A 19,076-nucleotide genomic window follows, 5' to 3' on the forward strand; every position below is an offset into this window, starting at 1 on the left:
CCGCTGCGCAGGAAGACAGCATGGTCCTACAGTGCAGACCCCTCAGAGAGACTGCTAGGCCTTTCCTTCCTGCAAGCAGGGTCTACAAGCCACACAGCAAAGCAAGGGGGGAGGGGAGCTTTGCCTTCCAGGCCCGTTTGGCGTGTAATCCCACCGTTTGACGACCAGGGGGCGCTGTCCACAGCCTTGGGCCCGTGGGGACCGCTGCTAGCTGGGCCCAGCACCTGTGTTGTGCTTGGCGGCCCTTCTAACTCCAAGATCTTCTCTGGAGTCCTGGTTGTGAGCCTGAGCCTGAGCCTTGGGCGACCTGAGTGTTTAGGGCCTGGTGCACCCTCGGCCTAGTCTCTGCTCGCTTCCTATCTCTTTAACGCTGGGCTGAAGCCCCCTTCCTCACTCCCCAGGGCTTCTGTCTAGGTTTGCGCCCTATTTTTAAGAAATTGGCAAAGAAAATGGGCTGCGAGGTGGTTTCCTCAACACCTCCTCTTCCGTACTGCTTCTGCTGCCACGACTAGGGGTCCAGAAGGGGTGCAGGGCCAAGTGGTGGAGGTAGGTGTGGAAAGTGCCCCTGCCGGGCCTGGTGTTGTCTCCTGGTGCTGTCACCTGCCTGGTGAGGTCACAGTCAGACCCTCAGCCCAGACACCCCCAGGGCAACGAGGGTCTACCCTCACTCTTAGAGTACAAACTTTGTGAAAGTGAGGACCGCCTAACCTGGCCCCATCACCAATCCAGCCTGGTGCCCATTAATGCTTGTTGATTGAGGTGGCACATCACTTATCTGGCAGGGCTCAGAGGTGGAGTCCAAGAGACCCTGGGAGGAGGCTCAAGGATTTGGTGAGAAGCTGGGCTCTGTGGCCCCGTCGCTTCGCATAGGGGCTGTGGAAGGAGGAACTCCCCACTCCCAGGCAGGTGGCAACTCAGAGTCTCCAGCTGTAAGCAGATTATGGCTCCAGGGGCTCTGTGGCAGGTGCACACAGTCGAGGAGGGCGCCAGACCCTGACGCCAAACCTCTAGACCCAGCTCCCGTGTCCAGCACGTGGCCACACCGGGGATTTGAACCCAGGGGACCGTGTGGAGCCTCCTACCTCCCCGGCCGTCCCTCCGGGGACCACTGTCTCTTATGCTCCGCGTCCTCGGCCCCCCACCTCTGCTCCGCCCCCTTCTCTGTCCCCATCCCCGGCGCCCCTCCAGTCCTCGCGCATGGCGGCCGCCGAGCCACGTGTGCCGCGCCCGCGGGCGTGCCTGGAAGCGTGGCCACGCCTGGCCCGGCCACCATTTCCCCGGCGCGGCAGCGCGGACCAGCGGGCAGCGGCCCGTAGAGCGCCGAACGCGACTCCTAGCCAGCCCAGCGCCTAGCCGGCCGGCATGAGCGCGCCCTCGGAGCGCGGGGGGGCCACGGCCCCGGGGGTGGTGCCTGCGCCCTGCGCCTCGAAGGTGGAGCTGCGGCTCAGTTGCCGGCACCTGCTGGACCGCGACCCGCTCACCAAGTCCGATCCCAGCGTGGTGCTGCTTCTGCAGTCGCAGGGCCAGTGGGTGCAGGTAGGGGTGGGCAAGAGGCCCACGGGGTGCAGAGCCTGGATGGGATGCTGGAACTGGGGACACAGGGACCGACGTGGGGCGCTGAGGACTGGGTCCCAAGCAGGGGCGTCCAAGGGCTGCAGCTGAGGTCAGAAGTGCGTCCCCAGGTCTGGAGAGTGAGTGCCGGGCTGTGGGTGGGGCATAGAGGCTGGACTGGAAGGCCAGAGCTGGGAGGGGCTCCGTAGAGAGAGGGGCGCCCAAAGTGCCGGCACCGCCCAGGGTCCGGTGTGGGGCTCCGAGGCCAGGGTGAAACTCCCAGCAGTGAGCGGCGGGCCAGGGCATTGACCCGGCACGGAGCCGAGTCCAGGAACAGAAGTGAAGGGTGGGGCCGAGTGGAGGCGCTGGGGTCGGGCCCTCTGGCGCCAGCGCGGGGCAGACCACGGAGCGCCGCGCTCTCCTGCTGGTCCCCCTTCAGCCCCCGTCAGGAGCAGGAGAACGTGGACGGGCTAAGGAGCTGGGGGCGACCTTCCCGGGGAGGGGCGTTGCCAGGCTCGCTGGCGAGGGCGTGGGCTCCGGGAGCCGGGCTGAGTGTCCCAGTTTCGGGGCTCCTCGGCTGGGGGGCTTCCCCTCTTCTCCTCTTGGAGACTCTAGTGTGGGTCTCCAGCGCCCGAGGTGACCCGGCAGGCGCACTCATGTGAGCAGGGTCGGAGACAGCAGGGACCCAGCGGCTTGAGCGCCCCGCGGACCAGATTCTGGGAGGGCGTGTCTCGGTAACGCCAGCTTCTCCCCTTCACACCCTGGGGTCCCTGCTCGCCGCACTTGTCACCTCCTCAGGATACCACTGGCTGGCCGCTGCAGGGCTGCTCCAGGGAGCGTCCGAGGGGGCTGGTCGGGGAGATAGCTTGGGGCGCTCTGCGCCATACCAAGTGCTTTCATGGTCACAGTGTCGCGTGAGACGTGTGGCTTCACCTCCAAAGGGCGAGAAATACGGGGAGCCTCCTGAGCTGCGGAGGCCACTGGAGGAGGGACACGGTGGGGAGAGGTAAAGCTTTGCGTTGGGGGGGCTCGAACCCGAGGCCGAACCTAGGCGCTAGCGCTTTCCCTGCCATGAGGGAATCCTGCTCTGCTCCAGCGCCCCCACCCTGGGGCAGGTGGCAGCGCGCGGGCCGGTGGGGGCAGCAGGGGGCGCCAAGGTGGGAATGAGACCCTGGCAACGGGGGGGGGAATGACTGGGGTGGGGACAACGTGGGGCAGAGATCCAAGGCGGAGGTGGCAGAGGAGATTCAGGTGGGGGTTGTGATGAGGGCGGCAGGGAGACTGGGATGGGGTCCAGGGTGGGGATGGGGGGACCCCAACAGGGGCAGCAAGACCAAGCGGTGGCGGTACGGTGGGGCTAGGATGCTGGGCTAGCGCCCGCTTCCCTACCACTCTGCTGGCCACTGGCGGTGGCCTTATGCGTGTCTCTGGGCCACCAGCGCCTGGCCTGAGAAACTCTGCAGATAATCAACCCTGAGAGCAAAGGGCCACCACCCAGGGCCCAGGCTCAAAGAAGTGGGCCCTGCACCCCAAACCCCACTATTAGCACCTGGCAGCTTGGAGGAGTGGTGCCAGTGGGGGTTCTTTGTGAGGTTACAGGCACCCTTTTATCAGAACCATAGGGGTGACCTGTGGAAAACCTCCCCAGCTGAGCTGGAGGAGGGAGCTGTGGCCCCCAGAGGCAGGGTTGGCCCTGTGAGCCTAGGGGTCCCCTGTGCCTGGAGGGTCTCTGCCTATCCCCTTCCCTGCCCAGATGGGTGCTGGGGGAAGATCTTGCCTCGAGTTGGCCTGGGATGGAACCTGACTTCCACCCCTGACTTTGGGCGCTGTTGGGCAGGATCCTTCCCCCCAGCCTCAGTTTCCCCATCCAAAACGTGGGGATAAAGCAGGCCATGGAGATGAGAAGATGTAGAGAAGTCACAGCCCATGCAGACCCAGGGGGCCTTTACTGCAGGGAGGGAGATGCCCAGAGTCCTGGAATGACCACATGCCCTGCAGGGGTGGGGGCAGAGCTGGTGGAGAACAGGCCAGGTGGGCTGGGTCTTCCAAGGAGTGGCCTGAGAAAGCACTCATGAAGAAGCAAGGGGATGGCAAGGGCTGAGCTGGGAGGGACTAGGCCTGGAAACCCTCTCCCTTGGGTGGGGACTCCTCCCTGGCTGGGCATCTCACAACCCACTGGTTGCAGGTGGACAGGACCGAGGTGGTCCGGAGCAGCCTGCACCCCGTGTTCTCCAAAGTCTTTACACTCGACTACTATTTCGAGGAGGTGCAGAAGCTACGCTTCGAGGTCTACGACACACACGGGCCTGGCGGTCTCAGCTGTCCGGAGGATGACTTCCTTGGGGGCATGGAGTGCACCTTGGGGCAGGTGGGCACTCGCCTTGGGAGAAGGGGTAGAGGGGCCCAGGGCTGGTCCAGAGAAGCTGGCATGATGGCAGTGGTGACATGGACGACAGTTTATTAAATGCCTACTGTGTGCAGGGTGCCATGAGAATCCCTGCTGTGAGCAGCATCAGCTCTGTCCACCTCCAGAGCTCTTTGTCTTAAAAAATTCCTTATTCATTTTTTTAAATATATGATTTTGAATAGGGTAATACATTCACACAGTTCAGAATTTGAGAAGTATAAAGACATGTTGCCAATCATCACCCTCCTGTACCTGACCGAAGCCATGCACTCCCCCCATGTCACCAGGTTCTTGTGTATCCTTCCCTTCCCAAGATATTTATTCTTATAAAAGTAAATGCAAATATAACTTTTCTCTGTTTTCACAAAAACACAAATCATACCTGTTAATCTTTTACCTGCTTTTCTCACTTACATAAGAAGCCCTTTTCCTCTCAGCCCAGAACAGTATCCTTGCATCGCTGGCTGCAGAGCGGCTGTTCTGTCCTTTATTTACCCAGCTTCCGCCTGCTGGACACTGGGTTTCCAGCCCTTTGCTGGTGTCCTCTTCCCCCATCAGTGTAATTACAGCTTTTGTGAGCCACCAATTAGAGTGTCTTTTTATGTGCCAGGCACTGTGCTAATCTGTTCTAAGGCTGCACTCTTAATCCCATAATTTTCTAAGGGGGGGCTCTGCTCTTTCATCAAGGTCTAATTTACATGCAATAAGATGCACAGACCCCAAGACTGACAAGTGGAGACGAATGAGGACACCTGATCACCCCCCAATCAGAATAGAACATTTCCATCACCCCACTTGGACCCTGCACTGCTCCCTAGCAGACCCCTCCCCAGCAGCTTCATTCTGATTTCTGACTCCATACCCATGAATCACACAGTATGTTCCCATTTGTGCCCGGCCTCTTTTACCCAGCATAATGTCTGTGTGACTCACACTGCTGCTGCCTGCGTTGAGCTGGTTCATGGTAGACCCTTCTGTCTCCCCATTTTACAGACAAGAGGACTGAGATTTAGAAAGCTGTCCTGAACATGAAAGCACTAGAGCAGGGTCTGACCCAGGCCCATGCCTCACACATGCCCTTGTCAGCAAGGAGGGGACAGCAGGGTTCAGAGTAATAGGGAGAACGCCTGCCTCCATTCTCCTCTGCACCCCTCCCCACAAGGACACTCCCAGCCCAGAGCCTGCATACAGGAAGCCTGTGGCCGTCCTGGCCCTTCTGGTGAGCCATGTACTTTGTTGCGAAGTCACTGAGTCCTCCCAACAGCCCCCATTCTGCAGATGAGGAAACGGGGCCCGGAATGCTAAGCAAATCCCACCTACCTGACCACCACCCTGTACTCAGCAGATATTTGCTGCATACAGCCATGTCACTGTGTCAGCTCACCCCAGTGGCGGAGGCAGCCAGCAGGGCCTGGTGAGCAGGAGGGGGCGGCCCAGGCTAGGGGATTGAGGCTTTGTGCGCTGATACGCAGAAAGGACTTCCACCAGTTGTTTCCTGACCGCGGGCAATCTCACCACCACTCTGAGCCTTTTTCCTCATCTGATAAATGGGTGTAATGATGTCTGCCTTCTTGTGGGCGATAGGGGTCCATGAGGTGGCAGAAGTAAGGGCACGTAGAAAAGCAAGAGGTAGCGTCCTCACAGGGACCAGCAGGAAAGGCCAGCTGAGGGCATGGGCCCTGGGTACTGAATTTGAAGGAAGAAGTTCGGGAGCCTGAGGCACGGGGTTGGGGGAACTGCCCAGGGTGAGGGAGGCTGAGGGGGACAGGGAGACTCAGAAGGGTGAGGCTGAGGGGAGGCCAACCCAAGGGCTGAGTCAGAGTCCCAAGGATCAGGGGCCATCCTCCATTCTCAGCCTCTCCTCTCCACCTGTCTCCTGACTTTCAGATTGTGGCCCAGAAGAAGGTGACCCGACTTCTGCTTCTTAAGTCTGGCAGGAACGCTGGCAAGTCCACCATCACGGTGAGGCCAGACGGCCCGGCTCCCAGCCACTGCCTCCCCGTAGGCCCTGAGGCCCTTAGGCTCTGCCCCTCCCTGTCCTGCTTTCTCTCTCTGGGCCACACTACGGCTCTGAGGGTCTTTTCATCCAGGACTTGGGGAGGGGTCCTCAGCCCTCCTCTCAGGTTGGGCAGCAGCCCAGGGATGGGTTTTCTAGGCCTTTGTCCCACTTAGCTCCGGATGGGGGAGAGTTCGGGGGTGGGAGAGTAGGGTCAGCAGCTTGGAGCCAGGGTCCCCATCAGTGCAGTAAGATGTGCCTTGCTCCTCCCAGGTGATAGCAGAGGACATCTCAGGGAATGATGGCTACGTGGAGCTGTCCTTCCGGGCCGAGAAGCTGGACGACAAGGTGAGCAGGGCAGACCTGTGCCCTAGTGCCAAGTCTGGGAGCACTCGGTGAGAGCAGACACTTCCCTACTTTGGCCTCAGTGTCAGTTTCTTCATCTGTAAAATGGGCATAGAACAGGACTGTCCTGGAAGGTGTCAGGAGAAATGGATGACTTGGTGCAGATGAAGCAGAGTAGTGGGTAGAGCCTACCAGGTGTGCCTGAGTGCTGCTGCTTTGGTCATTGTTACTGCTATTGTTACTGGTAGTGCTGGTGTTACTGTTATTAGCAGGGACGGATTACCTGTGCTTACTTACTAATTTAGTGCACAATTTCACATGGGTTTCATCAAAGATGTGGTGAAACCCATGTGAAGTTGTTCACTGCAGATTAGTAAGTAAACACAATTAAGCCCATGCATAACTTGCTTACTGTAAACCCATGCATACTTGCTTATTGGTTAATCTGCCTTGGTTATTAGCCACATTTCTGCATCCTGTCTTGGTGCTGGTATGGAGCTAAGCCGAATTTCCCTGCATTATCTCATTTATCCTCAGCTCCCTATGAGTTAGGGATGCTCATGATCTGCATTTAGTGATGGGAACAGGTTCAGGGAGATCCCTGAGGCCACCATCTAGAAGGAGAATGGCTGGGCACAGAGCGGGGGTCTGATAGGTGTAGGGAGTCAGGAAAGGCCTCCCCAGAACTAGGTGTTTGAGCAGAGATCTGAGGTTGGGGTGGGGTGGTCTGAGTGGCAGAGACAGCATGTCAGACCTGGGCAGGCTGCGGAAGCTGGAGGGGGTGTGAAGATGTGGTAGGGGCTAGGATTTTCAGGGCCTGGGAGTCAGTGGAGGCTCTAGAGGGGGAACAGCAAGACCTCCCAGCTGCTCTGCTGAGCTCAGGGAGGACTGGCCGCCTTATCTTACATCTGAGGAAAGCTAGGCTCTGTGGGGTGAGGCGGAGTCAGCCTGAGCCCCACACCCCTCTCACTGCCTCCCGCACCTCTGTGGCCTCTGCCAGGATCTGTTCAGCAAGTCAGACCCCTTCCTGGAGCTGTACCGGGTCAACGACGACTGGAGTGAGCAGCTGGTGTACAGGACCGAGGTGAGAGCCCTGCCCAGCGCCCTGCCCAGCCAGCAGGCTCCCTCAGGGCCAACCCCAGACCCCTGAGCTGAGGCAGGGACAGAGAAAGAAATGACAGGAGGGAGTCAACCCTGTCATTCTCCTGCCCCTCCTGGCTGAGGCAGGAGAGCCCACCCTCTAACAGCTGTGAGGGTCTTTACCTCCAGCACCTACTATCTCCTTTCCAGATGTGGGTGTGTCTGTTGCTAGAATTCAACAACGTTGTTTTGTTGTCACTGTGATTATTTTTAGGGCTACCTTGTACTTCCTGCAGGTGAGATGGGGTGTCATTTTCAGCAATGTATGTGTTTCCTTTTGAGATAAATTATTTTGAGTTTAAAAAAGAGTCTATTTAAAGAAAAAAGGTGTCCAGGTGGCCCAGGAATATGGCGGAAGTTAGGAAGGTGGTTCCCAAAGGAGTGAGGTTTGGGAACACGGCTCTGGGGGCGGAAGGCCCAGTCCTGTGCCCATGGTTAAAGGATGTTCCAGTATTTGGTCTCCCTGTCACCTGAGGCTCTGGCCTGGGCCCCTCTGGGCTCCACTGGACTCTAGGGGCCTTCCTGGGGCCCCCACCTGAACCTGGCCTCACAGGTGGTGAAGAACAACCTCAGTCCCGTATGGAAGCCCTTCAAGGTGTCTCTGAACTCCTTGTGCAGCTGTGAGGAGACAAGGCCCTTGAAGGTGATCCAGGTGGGGAGGGGGGGACTGGGGGACTGGGTGGGGGCAGGGCTGTGGGGCTGGGATAAGGGGCCAGGCTGGGAGACCAGGCAGGGGGTACCGGGAGCCAGTCACCCTCAGACCACACTCACCCTTAGAAATGGGATTCTTGGGAAGGAGATGGATCAGTTGGGGAAAGGGGATGCCATCAGGCAGTATGGGGTCCCGGCTGCAGGCCGGGGTCTTCATGGGCCCCAGAGGAGCAGGTGGGCTGAGGAAGGCCTGGGTTTCCCAGTGCCTCGTCTGGGATTATGACTCCCGAGGGAAGCACGACTTCATCGGCGAGTTCTCCACCACCTTCCAGGAGATGCAGCAGGCCTTCGGGGAGGGCCAGGTGAGCAGGCCTGGGGCACCTCCCTCCATCCCTCCCTCCCTTGCCCTTGTCTGGGGAAGAGCCAGCTCTCAGCACCCCTGAGCCTAGGTTGTTGCTGAAAACTCAACTCGTACTGACTGTCCATGGTGGGGTATCTGGGACAGGGAGGATAAGGTGCCTGTGAGTGGCCTGGGCTACCTGGCTCACTCAATTATTATTCTAATCCAGAGAGGAAAGACTAATGATGATGATGATGATAAAAAAATAATGCTAACGGCTACCATCAGGGCAGGGGCAGTGGGGATGGTTACTGCATATTACAGCTGGAGAAACCTGGCAAAGATTGAAGCCCTGTCCCTCCCTCAAGGCACAGTGGAACTGTGTGAATGCCAAGTACAAACAGAAGAAGCGCAACTACAAGAACTCAGGGGTGGTTATCCTGTCCCACCTGAAGGTAAGACAGGGCCTGGGGGAGGCTGGACCCGAGTCCCCCGCTCATAGCCCCTTCCCCACCAGGGCGGGTGCTCTGCGGTCTGCGCTTGTTGGATTTATTCTCAATGACCACCATCCGGGAGATTTGGTTGTCCTCAATATGTGGAGGTGGAGGGAGACAGAAAAGGATGCGAGAAAGAAAGAAAGGGAGAGGCAGGAGGATGGAGGGGAGAGAGGGGGAGATAGAGCAAGAGATAAGAAAGAGGGATAGAGAAAGAGAGATGGGAGGAGGGAAAGACCAACAAGAGACTTAGAGGAAGGAGGAAGAGGGGTGGGGCTCAAGGGAGAGAAGGGGCTGAAAGCCTGTGGAGGAGACAAGGAGGAGGGGCGAGACATCTCACCAAGGCTGCCTCACCCCACTTGCTGGGAGGGAGGGTGCAGGTCCCCGGTCCTGAGTTTCCCCAGCTTGGAGGACCAGGTGAGCCCTGCTGATGCCGCTGCCTGGAAGTTCCACAGGGTCTACTCCTTCCTGGACTACATCATGGGTGGCTGCCAGATCCACTTCACTGTGAGTTCCCCTCCCTGCACTTCCATGCTGGTCCCCTACCTCTGTGCCACCCTTTGGGGTCCTCTGTGCCCTCACACTAGAACACCCCCCCACGAAGCCTCAAGGAGCCAACCTCGGGGTGGACACCCTGAACAGTACCCAGGTCTGCCTCTCTGGGGTCCACCCTTTCCCCTGCCCCACCTGACGTGCCTGGAGCGAGAGCTGAATCAGATCCAAGTCTTGGCCCCCCAGTTGAGGGTGAGGCAGCACTTCCTGAACATGACATTATGCTCTAGTCCTTCCCCCATGTGCAGGGTCCCTCCCACAGTCCTGGCCCTGGAGCCAGCATCCTCTACATGTCCTCTTAGTGGGTCTAGGCAGGCCCCCCTGCAGGAGAGGGGCCCTAATGGTCCCAGGAGGTGGTGAGGGCTCAGGGTGATGATGCCCTGGCAGGGCACTGGCTGATGCATCCTCGGAGACAACTCCTTCCAGAAACCCCAGGAGATTTGTGGTTGGTGGGGTCTAGGGGTTCCCTCTGTTCCCTGTGGACCCGTGACGTGAGGTCCCTGGGGCAGGCAGGCCTGCAGGGATGGACATGAAGGGAGGCCAGGTCTGCAAGGAGGAGCCTGTGGGCAGCAGCCCTGCCCATGTGGCCCTGGCCACCTTGGGTCAGCACCTCAGCTCTGAGATGGCTGTTCCTCTCCAAATCACCTTGGCTCCACCCTAGACGGCCGCTTGGGCTCTCTGTCCATGGGCGGCTCCTGTGATGTCCTCTCAGGACCCTGGGACCACTCTTGGCTGCATCCCCCTTGCCGAGCACCCCCCAAGCCTCAGCTTCCCTTACCTGTCAAATGGGGGAGGTATTCCCTACTGTCTATTGGGGTAGACTGAGGAGGCAGCAGATTAGCCACCTGGCAAGGGGCAGGTAGTAGTTGCCGCACGCGTGTGAGGGTGTGCTCATGGCCTGGGCCTCGCAGGTGGCCATTGACTTCACGACCTCCAACGGCGACCCCCGGAACAGCTGCTCACTGCACTACATCAACCCCTACCAGCCCAACGAGTACCTGCGGGCCCTGGTGGCCGTGGGCGAGATTTGTCAGGACTACGACAGGTGTGGACCCAAGCCTGTGTCCCCTCCCCTCCCCTCCCTTCCTAGCCCTACACCCATGGCCAGTTTCTTTCCTGCTCTGTGCCTCAGTTTCCCCTCTGTGCCTGGCAGTTATCAGCCCTCTCAGAGATGTCGTGAGATTTCATGGGCTACAGACGTTATTGTGATTCGTGGGGCCAGAGGTGGGGGGAACATAGCTTCCTGGTCCCTGTGTTCCTGGCAGGGTCTACCAGGGGAAGACAGGGCTCCCAGTGTGACTGGGCCTCCTTCTCTTCTAGTGACAAGAGGTTTTCTGCTTTGGGGTTTGGAGCCCGAATCCCTCCCAAGTATGAGGTAGGAGAGCCTGAGACCATTTTTGCTTTGTGCCTGTCCCTGGCAGAGGGGATCCTGGATCCCTGGGACCCCCTGGCTGCTGCCACCCTGACTATGTGATGGGGGAGGGAAGGAGGAACAGAGGCTGGCTTTTCGACCAGGGAGGATTAGATCGTCTGGGACTTGTCATGAGGGAGTCTGGAGACTGGCTCCTGTTCCTGCTGGGATAAAGGGCATGACATTAGTCTGGCATCTTTTGTTGCAAATAATTGCTCACGTGGATTATGCAGAAAAAATGATGGGAGGGGGAGGGGGTTTATTGACTAATGCAATGAAAAGCTTCAGGTACAGCTGGATCCAGGTCTCGGTTTGCTTTCCTCCTGCTTGGCTACTTCTCCAGCTTCAGGTCTGGTGGCCACAGAGTCTTCAGCCCTGAGAGAGTCAACAGAAGTTCCAGGACGGAATTTCCCTGGCCAATCTCCTTGGGTCCTGGGACTGGAGTTGGGGTTGGGGTGGTTCCCCATAGGAAACTTGGGGTGCTAGCCATGGCAGGCGGTGAGAAGGACCCTGCAGGGCTGAGGGCTTTTCCTGAGGGTCCTGGAGAACAGAGCCAGGAAGCCAAGGAATGAAGAGACTCTCTTGGCTCCCCCAGCCCACTGGGTCAGGGTCCAGGACACTGGCCATAGGGCACAGAGGGGGCCTCAGGGGGCTCAGCGTTAGTGCTGGTGCTGGATACGGGAGCAGCTGGCCAGCCTCTCTTGTCCTGCAGGTGTCCCATGACTTTGCCATCAACTTCAACCCTGACGATGACGAATGTGAAGGTAGGAGCCCAAGGAGAGTTGGGGACTGGAGGGTGCAGTGGGGCTGCACTCACCTGCCACCCCCACAGGCATCCAGGGTGTAGTGGAGTCCTACCAGAACTGCCTGCCCAAGGTCCAGCTCTATGGCCCCACCAACGTGGCACCCATCATCAACAAGGTGGCCCACACTGCCGCTGCCGAGGAGCGCACTGGGGAGGCCTCCGTAGGTTCTGGGGCCAGTGGGCATGAGGGGCGTGCTAAGGGGCTGAGGGGGTAGAGATTACGGCAGGGCTGGGCATGCACTGGGTTGGGGGGGCAGGGAGCAGAGGTCACATCAGGGCTGGGCGTTCTCTGGTCTGGAGGGAGCTGGGGGGTCAGAGGTCATTGAGTGCTGGGCAACACACCCCTGAGGGCTGTGTTGATACCCATTTGCCCCTGCCCAGGAGACTTTTGGGGTCAGCCTCTTCCCTCTCTCCCTTTCTCTTCTCTCCATCCTTTCTTCTTTTCTCCCTTCTTCCCTCCTTCCTTCCTTTCTCCATTCAACAAATATTTACTAAGCACCTACTGGGTACTGGTCATGGTTCTGAAAGATGGGAAAAGCCGTGAACAAAACAAGCTCCCTGCCCTCAAAGGCTGACCCAGGGACCAACAAGAGACACAAAGATATGGAAATTACTGGTACATGAGGAGGCACCTGGTGCCATGGGGGAAATGGGCAGGATAGTGGGTCAGCTGTGTGGGAGGCAGGCTTTGAGGTCAGGGAGAGCTGAGCAGTTATCTGGGGGATCCGGGCAGAAGGGCCAGCATGTGCAAAGGCCCTGGGCCAGGAAGGAGGAGGTCAGTGTGGCTGGAACAGAGTGAGTGAGGGAGAGAGTGGGAGGAGACAAGGATAGGAAGAGAGGGCCCTGCTTGTCAGTGATGTCTCCCTCAAAGCCGGGTCTGTTGGTTTATTTTTAATCTCAGGGCAGAGGGTTGAATTAATTAGTGACCTTGCCAGGTGGTGGCCCCCACAGTTCCAGCAAGACCCTCTGTTAGATGATTTACCAGTAGACTCTCAATTCTCCATGCACCTTCCACACCACCCAAGGGAAGACTTCTGTCCATTGATTGTACACTCAGAGGGGCAGATTACCCAGTAAGCACAGGTAAGCACAGGCTTACTTGTGCTTGCTTATTAATCTGTAGTGAACAATTTCACATCGGTTTCACCACAGATGTTCACTCAGATTAGTAAGAAATCACAAGTAAGCCCGTGCTTACATTGCTTACTGAGTCCTCCATCCCTGTCAGGGATTGTAAATTTGAAGAGGCTTTGATTCTGTAGGAAGGTGCTGTGGGGTTGGGAGAGAGACAGATGCCAGCCATACGTAGAAGCAGAATCTTTGGTGTGGTGAAAAACTGTGAAATTGTTCACTACAGATGATCTGGTAAGCAAGGTAAGCACGGTGCTTACCTTGCGTATTGGATAATCCATCCCTGTGCACACACTGTTATTTTTACTTTTCACAAACAGCATTGTGCTCAAGATTGCATTCTGCTTCACCGTTCTTACTCAGCCCTGTGCTCTGAGCACCTCTTTGTGCATCTGTACACTGATAGTCTGCTGCTTTCTTTCACCTTTCTGTTTTGGAAAAAACATCAAATTTATAGAACAGTGATAAGAATAGTGCAGTGATGTCCAGCATACCCTTCCCTTCCCACACACATGTATATCATTATTGTCTTTTTTTCTGAACCATTTGAGAGCAGGTTGCTTACTTCATGATGCTTCCCCCTTGAATTCTCCGCATTGATCTTTTAATAGCAAGGACACGCTTTTACCCGACCACAGTTCAGCTTTCAAACCTAGGGTAGCGAGCACAATGCTCTCCTGTTGTCTGATGTCCCTGTATGTCCACCACTCACCACTCTTCCCAATGTCCCCATTTGTTGCAGTTTTCCTGGTCCAGGACTCATCCAGGGTTTGGCTGCCATGACCCTTCAGTCCCCGTAACCTGGCTGCTCCTTAGCCAGCCTTGGTCCTCCCTGACCTGCTATGGTTGGGCTCTGGCTGCTCATGGCCCCTGGGCCTGACTGTCTAGCACCCCATGGGGTGCTGCCCCACCCTCCTCGCCCCCCAGGCACCGAGCTCCCAGAGCCCAGCTGTGGGAGGTGGGGGTTGGGCAGAGTCAGGCAGGCCAGAGATCCAGTCCCAGACTCGGGCACAGCTCCCCAGCTGCTCCTGATTTGGGGGCCTCATCCGCACCAGCTTAGATCCCAGGGAGGGCAGGGGAAGCTGGGAATTCCAGATGCTGGAGCCAGGCATCACCCTCACTGGCTGCAGCTGCTCTCAATTCTGTGCACCCATGGACGACTGTCCACTGCTCTCCCTGTGCCCCCAGAGAGTTCCCCCGGAGTCTGAGGACAGGCATCAGCGTGTGACCACCCACTGCTCTCTTTGTGCCCCCCAGCAATACTACATCCTGCTCATCCTGACGGATGGTGTGGTCACCGACATGGCGGACACGCGAGAGGCCATTGTGCACGCCTCCCACCTGCCCATGTCCATCATCATTGTGGGCGTGGGCAACGCCGACTTCACGGACATGCAGATCCTGGATGGGGACGACGGTGTCCTGCGCTCCCCCCGTGGCGAGCCTGCTCTCCGCGACATTGTGCAGTTCGTGCCCTTCCGAGAACTCAAGAACGTGAGTGATTGGGTGTGGCTGGCAGCCAAATGCCAAAGCCACTGTGGGGTGGGCCCGGGGAAGGTACCCACCCCCCATGCAACCTTGGCAGCTCACAGTCCAGTGGATCCCGGGTCTGGCTCCCTCCCCCTAGAGATCAGCACCTGTAGCAGCAGCTCTCAGGGCCAAAAAACCTTTCTATTATGAAAAATATCAAGTGTACACAAAAGGTAGAGAACAGTGTAATGGGCCCCCATGAGCTCACCACGAAGCTTTTCTCAGTGGCTTTCACACGTCACACTGACACACATGCACACAAAGTTCTAGGCGGTCGCATGATGTTGGGCCACTTCCTGCCTTGGCCACTCTCCCTGTCTGTGCCCAGAGAGCAGGAAAATACCTTCCCAGAGAGGTGGACAGGATTACATGAGCACAAATGACACCTACGACAGTGCCCTGCCTATTAAATTTCACAAACATTGACTACCACAGGCCTTGCAGTCTCATATTTTTGGGTCTATATCCTTCAAAGTCCTGGAGACAATCCACTAAAAAGACTCCATGACACTCATGGGTGGAGACCACAGCGTGAAAGTCCTGTTCCTAGGGGACAAGGCCTAGGGAGGGGTGACTGGGCTTGGGGAGGGCAGGGAAGGCCCCCAGCTTTGGTCATGTCCCTACCTGCAGGCATCCCCCTCAGCACTGGCCAAGTGTGTGCTGGCTGAGGTGCCCAAGCAGGTGGTGGAGTACTACAGCCATAAGGAGCTGCCGCCGCGAGGCTTCAACACCCCTTCCCAGGAGGCCAGCTCGGGCTTGGCCCCGTGAGGGCACCTGGAGGGGGACCGATAAGGGGCGGCAAGGAGTGTGTCCATGCAGTCTCTGTCCCCAGCACTCTCAGGGTCCCTTCAGCCCCCTGAGACTCCCCAGAGGCCTTGTGCCCCCCAGGCCAGGCCTCACACCTCGTCCCCCTGTGATCCTGTGGCCTGGGTCAGCATTCAAGCCCTGAGGCCGATGGATGGACAAATCCGGACTCCGACTGACCGTGGGGAGCCCTGGGCAGTAGCCACTGAGTGGTGGGGGCTGGCAGCATCCCCGTGCCTGACCCAGCCCCAACTCCTGTGGGGAAGGGGTCCTGAGAGCAGGAGGCCTGAGCAGATCCATGGGCGGAGGGGGGTGCTTGTTCTTACCTAAAGGGGAAGGATGTGCATTGGGGCTCTCTGCATCTGATATTTGTGGGGAAGTAACCAGCCAGGCCAGCTTCCCAGTCTTGAGAAAGCCCAAGATGCCCCTTGGACCCTTTGCCCAGCTGGCGCACCCCTCCCCCACCCCCTCCTGTGCTCTTTGCTTTGGGGGACTGTGGGGAGGGGATTCAGGCATAATAAAGTGTTGTCTTCTCCTGGCAGCAGTCTGTGCCTTTCCTGAGCCCCCTTGTCTCTCCTTCCCCATGGCCCCCACTACACACACAGTGGAGGACTGGGTGCCTCACATGGGTGAGGTGGCCAGTCTGCCTACTCCAGCCCCCAGTCTTGGAGCAGGACTGTTATCATCTCAGGCACACGGAGGACTGAGGAAGGACCCCCAGGATTGTGTGGGTAGCTGGGAAGCAGAGGTACTGTGGCCGCAAAGGCAGCCCCCAACCCACAGGAGGCCCAGGGCCCAAACCCTCCCAGTAAGTTTGTGTGGTGAGTTTGAGACTGCAGGGCAGGTTCAGTGAGCCATGGCCTTGGTGGTGGGCTCAGCCCCCTCACTTTTCTCCCTCCCACTCTGCGCACGTGGGGGCTGCAGCCACAGGAACGGGGCAAGGGCCTCTGAGCCTCCTCCTCCGAGTGGGCTTTTGTGACAGTGTTCCCCTCAAGGAATCCATGCAGGCCAAGGTGTCATAAATGGCTACTTTGATTTAATTTGATAATTATTATCGAATAATTATTAATAATTTAACAAATGGCCACGTAGAGTTGTGCTGGCTCTCTGGGTCCTGGGCAGCCTGAGAGAGGGCTCGGAAGACCCCAGACCAAGCGCTGTCTTTCCTGGGACCCTGTCCTGCCCCCCCTGCCCCTGACCTCTCTTTCCTCCCAACTGTCACTATCACTGGTGGGTGAGTGGTCTCCCATCTACCAGAGCTGTGGACAGTGGAGTCTCAGCCCTTTGGGGGAGGGTTTCAGACGGAAATTTTTCCTGAATTTTCTTGCCTCGGAAACAAATGGTCCCAACCCTGAATTCAGGCCCATCCATCCAAATCCATCCATCTATCCATCCACTCCAGGGCCTATTTTTAGCTCCTGATTCATCTGTTAAGCAGGGATAATAGGCATCTCCATGGTAACCTGGCTATGGGTGCCTTCCAGGAGGGCTGATGTTGGCGAGGTTGGTCTCTTTGAGGATGGAGGGGACAGCAGAAACACTCCTCTGAGCACACCTAGGGGCAGTAGGGTAGGGGGGTGTCATGAGTCCTGAGATGGGAGGGTGAGTATCTGCCTCGTACTGACCTAGGCCCTGCACGGGCCTATGGACTGCACAGCCTGGCATCAACAGCAGAAATGCTGGTTGGTGCCTGGCTCTGCTGGGTGAAGCCAGAGGTGCTGGTCAGCTCCCAGCGGGACACAGACAGCACAGAGGGGCCGACTAGGAAGAACAGGGCAAGGGTCTGTGGACAACACTGATGAGCCCAGGGAACAGCCTCATGGGAAGCTGCTGCATCCCTCAGCCAGCCAGGCCAGTGCTCAACCTGGTGGGCTGGGCCGGGGAGAGGGTCCCTTCCAGGAGCTGCTGCTTAGGAAGGTACCACTCACAGACCTCGCCCCTCCCCGCCCCTCCCACCCCAAGCAGGCAGGAAGCAGGGCGTAAATGCCCCACCTCTTTCTTCCTGCCCTCTGTCTCCTTCTGGGGCCACCATTGACTGTGGTCACCAGGAAGCAGAGAACAAGGAGGCTGGGAGGGGGGTCCAGAGAGGATGGCTCAAGGCAGAGCAGGAATCCAGGAGGGGACCTAGGACAGAGTGACCAGAAGTTCTGAGAGCTGGTGCGGAGACCTGTGGGTGAGTTAAATGCATCCCCCAGTTCTTCAGTGCCTCCCAGCCGTGAGTAGAGGCCCTACACTTTCTCATAATAGCTTGGATGTGGATTTTCTAAAGGAGCAGAGCCAGAATGTGTAAACACTGAGAATCCCCACAGCTGGAACCACCTCGAGCACACCTCGGAAACGCCCTGTGGCACCTTGCCTGGAATATCCCTTGTAAGAGGGTGGATTTGAGATTGGAAAAGGGCCCAAAGGCTCTTGGGTGGTAGGTGGCTTCAGCACTACCCCAGAGTCAGGCTGGACACCTGGTCTATTCCTCCTCCCACTGAGAAGTGGGGTCCCTGTGACCTCCCCTGAGTCTGAACAGAGGTGTCATGCCATGTGACTCCAAGGCTAGGTCATAAAATGCCAGGCACCCCTGCCTGGCTCGCTGAGACGCTTGCTGTTGGGACCTAGCCACCATGCCGTGAGGAAGCCCAAGCAGCCTGGAGAGGAATTGAGGCCAAGCCCAGCTGAGCTCCTAGCCAACGGCAGCCTCAGCTGGCCTCATGTGGGTGTGCCACTGTGAGATCGGCTCTCCTAGCCCTGGCTACCATCATGATGGCAACCTCATGAGAGACCTTGCCCCAGAACCAAGTACTCTCCTGAGCTCCTGACCCACAGAAACTGTATAAGCCAATCAGTGCTTTTTTTTTTTTTTAATTGACTGAAGTTTATTGATTGAACTAATGTTTTGTTGTAATTTGTTACACAGAAGTTGATCACAAATACACCCCTTCACAGGGATCTCGTAAGGATTGGATGGATGATGCACAAGGCATGAGACACCTGTGTGGTCACTCAATCTTAGCTCCACAAGGGTGCCTCGCTTCTTTCGATCCTTCTGAGGGACAACGTTGCCAAAGCACTATCCTTTTATTTTAAATGTGCCCCCTGCCCCATGACCACCTGCTGCCCCTGCAGGCCTCACCTGCCCTGCCTCCATCCGCTGGGATGTGACCGGCTGGGCTCCGGCTTGGCAGTGGGCTGGATCAAGAGCGGGAACAGGAGCAGGCTGGCTTCAAGGCTGTTCTTTCTTCTGCTGCTGAGAGGAAGCGCAGGCAGGAAATTGTGACTAAGTGCATGTAATTGGTGCAGGGGCGGCATAGTGCTGTCAGACAGGAGATCAACGCGCCCTTGGCACAGGGGGTGCTGCGGGAGAAAGCTGTCTACCTCACCCACACTGCCCCTCCACTTCACCTGCCCTGGTTCCCCTCCCCAAGCGGAAGTCATGCCAACACACACAGCCACACACACACATGCACACCCACACGCACGCACGCACACACACACACACACACACACACACACACACACACACACGCAGAACCCAAGCCCAGCATGACACGAGCCACCCCCCTACCCAAGATCCATACAGAAGCCACACTGAGCTCATGTGGAGTATTTCTTGTGTTCTGGCACCTGCCAAGTTTGGCCCAAACATCGCTGCACTGAATTCTCACAACAGCCCCATGTGGCTGGCCTGGGTGTGAGCCGCATTTCTCATAGAAAATAAGCCACTTGGCCCAGGACACACAGCTGGGAGGGATGGAGTAGGGCCATGAGCTGGGTCTGGCACTTGTGTGTGGTCCCGGGACTCAAAGCCTGAGCCAGTAGTCTTTGGCTGTGCACATGTGTGTGTGTGTGTGTGTGTGTGTGTGTGTGTGTGTGTGTGGTAGTGTGTGTATCAATGTGTATCTGTGTGCACACATGTATGTGGTGGTGT

The 19,076-nt window shown here is 57.6% G+C and overlaps 1 protein-coding gene across 1 annotated transcript; it reads left to right on the top strand.

The window, feature by feature from the left end:
* Positions 1–1,362: 1,362 nt before the first annotated feature.
* Positions 1,363–15,121, top strand: CPNE7 (copine 7). The gene is made up of 15 exons (XM_004377809.1): positions 1,363–1,536; positions 3,737–3,919; positions 5,846–5,920; positions 6,228–6,302; positions 7,300–7,383; positions 7,993–8,082; positions 8,354–8,452; positions 8,799–8,885; positions 9,372–9,431; positions 10,388–10,521; positions 10,797–10,851; positions 11,600–11,651; positions 11,720–11,853; positions 14,081–14,317; positions 14,984–15,121. Exons 1-15 carry the CDS (start codon positions 1,363–1,365, stop codon positions 15,119–15,121), a joined length of 1,677 nt encoding a protein of 558 aa, XP_004377866.1.
* Positions 15,122–19,076: the final 3,955 nt, after the last annotated feature.

Source organism: Trichechus manatus, unplaced genomic scaffold, assembly GCF_000243295.1.
Source record: "Trichechus manatus latirostris isolate Lorelei unplaced genomic scaffold, TriManLat1.0 scaffold00053, whole genome shotgun sequence".
In the NCBI taxonomy this organism is placed as follows: Eukaryota; Metazoa; Chordata; class Mammalia; order Sirenia; family Trichechidae; genus Trichechus; species Trichechus manatus.